Source organism: Eurypyga helias, unplaced genomic scaffold (genome assembly GCF_000690775.1).
Source record: "Eurypyga helias isolate BGI_N326 unplaced genomic scaffold, ASM69077v1 scaffold32639, whole genome shotgun sequence".
NCBI classification, from domain to species: Eukaryota; Metazoa; Chordata; class Aves; order Eurypygiformes; family Eurypygidae; genus Eurypyga; species Eurypyga helias.
The window spans coordinates 838-4,470 of record NW_010270657.1 but is presented as its reverse complement, the minus strand read 5'-3'; the positions used below and the strand labels follow the sequence as shown (position 1 = coordinate 4,470).

General features: G+C 45.6%; 1 protein-coding gene across 1 annotated transcript in view; it reads right to left on the bottom strand.

The window, feature by feature from the left end:
• Window positions 1–662: 662 nt before the first annotated feature.
• MRPL48 (mitochondrial ribosomal protein L48) overlaps window positions 663–3,633 on the bottom strand; it is a gene marked incomplete at its 3' end in the record, with an annotated part of 3,442 nt that continues 471 nt past the window's right edge. Inside the window, exons 2-5 of the mRNA XM_010158539.1 lie at window positions 2,993–3,045; window positions 2,618–2,655; window positions 1,600–1,685; window positions 663–835 (exon numbers count right to left, since the gene is read on the bottom strand). Of these exons, the coding sequence (XP_010156841.1) occupies window positions 663–835; window positions 1,600–1,685; window positions 2,618–2,655; window positions 2,993–3,045 (350 nt within the window). The remainder of the gene's footprint in view (window positions 836–1,599; window positions 1,686–2,617; window positions 2,656–2,992; window positions 3,046–3,633) is intronic.

Genomic DNA, 3,633 nt, shown 5'->3' with positions numbered 1-3,633 from the left:
AATAATATATTATAATTAATAGAAATAGAATATAATATAAAATACACAATTTCAGAGAATCGCTACCAAGTGGTTTTACTTCCTTACAGCAACACAGTGCTTCTCCCAGTGACCTGAGCTCCTTGGGTGCATTGCATTCACATTCCTCAGAGTCACTAAAACCAGCAGAGCTGCTATCAGGGCTACACCTGCTTTGGAGATCTAGTGTGCAACGGAAGCATCCTCTGCTACTCAAGTCGTGGGTCCCACAAGCTTTAGGGGTTTCCCAAGCTCATTCTCGTTTGTATAATCAGTATCACTTGCTTACTGCACAGTAAGTGCACAGAGCCTGGATGAAACACTACAAAATAACAGCAGTGAAAGTCAGCAATAGTTAAGCCTACATTCCCCAGCTCAGCACCCGCAGGCTTAAGCCTTTTTCTCAGAGGAATGAAAAGTAACAGCTATTTTTTTTTTCCTTGAGATCTGTTCAGTCAGCGCCTGAACAACTCACTTTCAGCTTTTTCCAAAACCGTACAGACACGCAACACGAGAAGACCAGGCAGGTGACAAGAAGATCTGTATTTACAAGAGAGAATGCGCTGCGCCCTTGTCTGCAAGGTACCATCACCCAAGGTTTGTCAGCCCTCGCAGCGTGGTTGAGGGAGCCGCGTTCCTCCTACCTTTCGTTCACTCTGATGGAGAGGCGGTTGCAGAGTTTATGCACGTACTGAGCAAAATGCTCCACGAGACACATGTCATAGGAAGTCATCTGGATGTTGACGTCTCCGTACTCGTATTCGGTCCCAACGTTTATCGCTTTCATCTGTAGTCGATCCTTTCTCTTCTTCGAAGTCTGTAGTTGAAAACAAACAGACAAACAAAAAACAACACCAGAAAGAAAATGAAAAGTCTATCTGTTTTGAACAAAGCTGAAGATAAAAACCCCATTCACTCTTGCCCACGCAGGAGACCACACGAGGGTAACTCTTCTAACAAAGGTTGGCTGAACTACGTCGAACGCATCGCAGCCCATCTGCGCTCACTTTCCCTCGCTACAAAACAGGGATGACATGATCTTAACAGATGTTCTCAAGCTGAGTGGTTCAGTTCTTGGACGGCAGCACCACAGAAGTCACACAGAAAAGATGTGCATACCATGATTAATTTCTTGCAGAAGAAACCGAGGGGTAGAAAACAAACGGCTTTTTATTTCAGTTCCTGCCTTCGAGGCAGCTGTCTAGATGAGTTACTGTCTCCTCCTGCCACAAAAATTGCCATCTTTCCAAATTTCAGGGAATGTGAGAAAGTATAAATGCAAATAAGACCTGATCACAATATTCTGCAATAATTTGAGGTTGAGATGTTAAATGCAGCAAGATTTCTCCCTCCTCAGACTGGTCATTAAATTAAACAGGGAGGCAGCGGACAAAATAAAGTATCTCTGCAGTGTTGGGCGTGGGTACTTCATGTAACATCACTAAGAAAAGTAGCAGTAAACCATTGCATTATTCCTCTTTAATATGGTTCCTCAGCCATGGAATTAATACTACCAGCATTTAAATCAGACTGTGAGGATGGGTAAGCTGAAAGCAAGCGCAGTAGGGGTGTTCTGCCTACCTCCTGCGGGAGCAGGTATTTATACCTCCCGATACCATGCGTAGGACGGGCTCTGTAGTGTCTGTGGCAACTCACGAGCGCATCACCTGAAAATCAAAGCAGAGCAAAGGTGTTTCAAACACGTTAAGACAGACGTTCCTTTAACAAGCGTACACAGGTGTTGTGAGAGCCCAAAATCCACACTGAGGGCAAGAATTTGCCCTCGATTCTTTGACGGAAGGCAAAGGCAGGCTAAGGCTTTGGCCGATCTCTGCCCCACGCAGCACTGCAAGCCTGCTACAACTCAAAGTCTGTTACGGTGAGCAACAAACAAAGGAAGAAGAGATTAAAAGTGACTTATTTCCCAGGTGAATTCTCAGGCAAACAAAAAAACCACCCAGACAGGCTTGTCAGCAGGAGCGGATGGTGAGGCTACTCCAATGAAATGTTACATGTGCCTCCTCTTCGCCGACAGCAGCGATGCTACTACAATGGATCTGAGCCCCACATAATTTTAAATCCAGTCCTGTTCAAATATTCATGTGCTAGGAAGCCAAATCAAAACGGCATCGGCGTTTATTTACACTTCCTTCTCCAGGGTAAAATGAAACCCTCAATAACCCTCATTTTAATAAACCAAGCTCAGAACAGCAAAGAGAAACTGAATACCAAGGAGCTAAAAACACCCAGTTACACTTTGCCTCCAAATCAAACTCTGTTTTAAATTGTGACAGCGGACTCCCCCAGCTCAATAAACGTTAAACCTCACAGGTCAGCTCCTGGGCAGTGATACAGTGAACAGCATCTGCCTGGCGTCACCCCGGGGTGTTGACACCATGACTAGGAGTATCTGCACAGCCAAAACCAGAAGAAAAGGTTAGAAAAAAGGTATGGAAATGGAAAAGCACCTCCTCAGGTTATGTACCACGTCCAAAATAGGTGAAAAAAAATTAAAAAGGAGACAGAAACGCTGAAATGTGTAACATTTATGTTGATTAAATGAAGTTTTGCTTTGCAGTGGATTAGTAAGAGGCCTTACCTGCAGTGCACAGACAGCTTTCTCTGGGCATTGCTGCTCTGTAGGAAGCAAGATACTCATTAAAACTCTGATTTCATCTACCTACGGAAACACAAAGTATCTGGCCAATCTCCTCGAACACAGGCTCACACCCCAAGTCCCTCAGACACTGACAGATCCCATCAGCAAAGACACCTTCTCTTCTTCTCACCCTACAGCCCTTTGGGCTCCCAGACATCACTGAGAGTTTTCCCTTCAAAATTCAAAGACTTTACTTGGCAAAAAGTACCTTTTTATTGCCATGTATGTTTTCGGACACTAGCAGTAGAAGGGACGAAGCATTTTTAATACCTTTGACTGTGTTTTACTTGCTGGGTTTGATTTCAGACCACTCACCTGCTGAGTGTGAACACATGCTTTAACAACGTCCCCTTCTTCAAGCACAGCATCTGCAATGAGCCACCATGGGCAAAATGCAGAGAACGGCAGAGAATCAGTGAGTTTTCACCAGCAGTTGCCAGAATACAGAGATAGAAACAACACCTGAGACCCTCTGAAAGTGCTGATAAACCCTCCCAATCTTCCACAGCCTCCAGCCCGTCACTCCCCAAAATCTCACAACACAGAGGAAGGAGATGAAGGAGGAGGATGATGATGACTGCAGTAACCTTTTCATGCAACTTCTCGCTTTGCTTTGGGATCCCACGAGTTGGGGTGGGCAGCTCTCCTCCCCTCAGTTACAGATCCGATTCATCCCTCACACCATCCCAGCTAAAAAACCCTCGTGCTTGTTCCAGCTCCACACAGATGGAGGGAAACACAGATCATCCATCACCAAGGCAGCGTGAAGCAGAGCTTTGCAGTCACCACAACCCTGGCAGGCAGGAGCTTCATCCAGTCAGCCAGGGTGGGAATTACCAATGTTCCCAAAGAGTGATGACAGGGACAGGGAGGACCAGGAATCATGGAATGGTTTGGGTAGGAAGGGACCTTAAAGATCATCTAGTTCCAACCCCCCTGCCATGGACAGGGACACC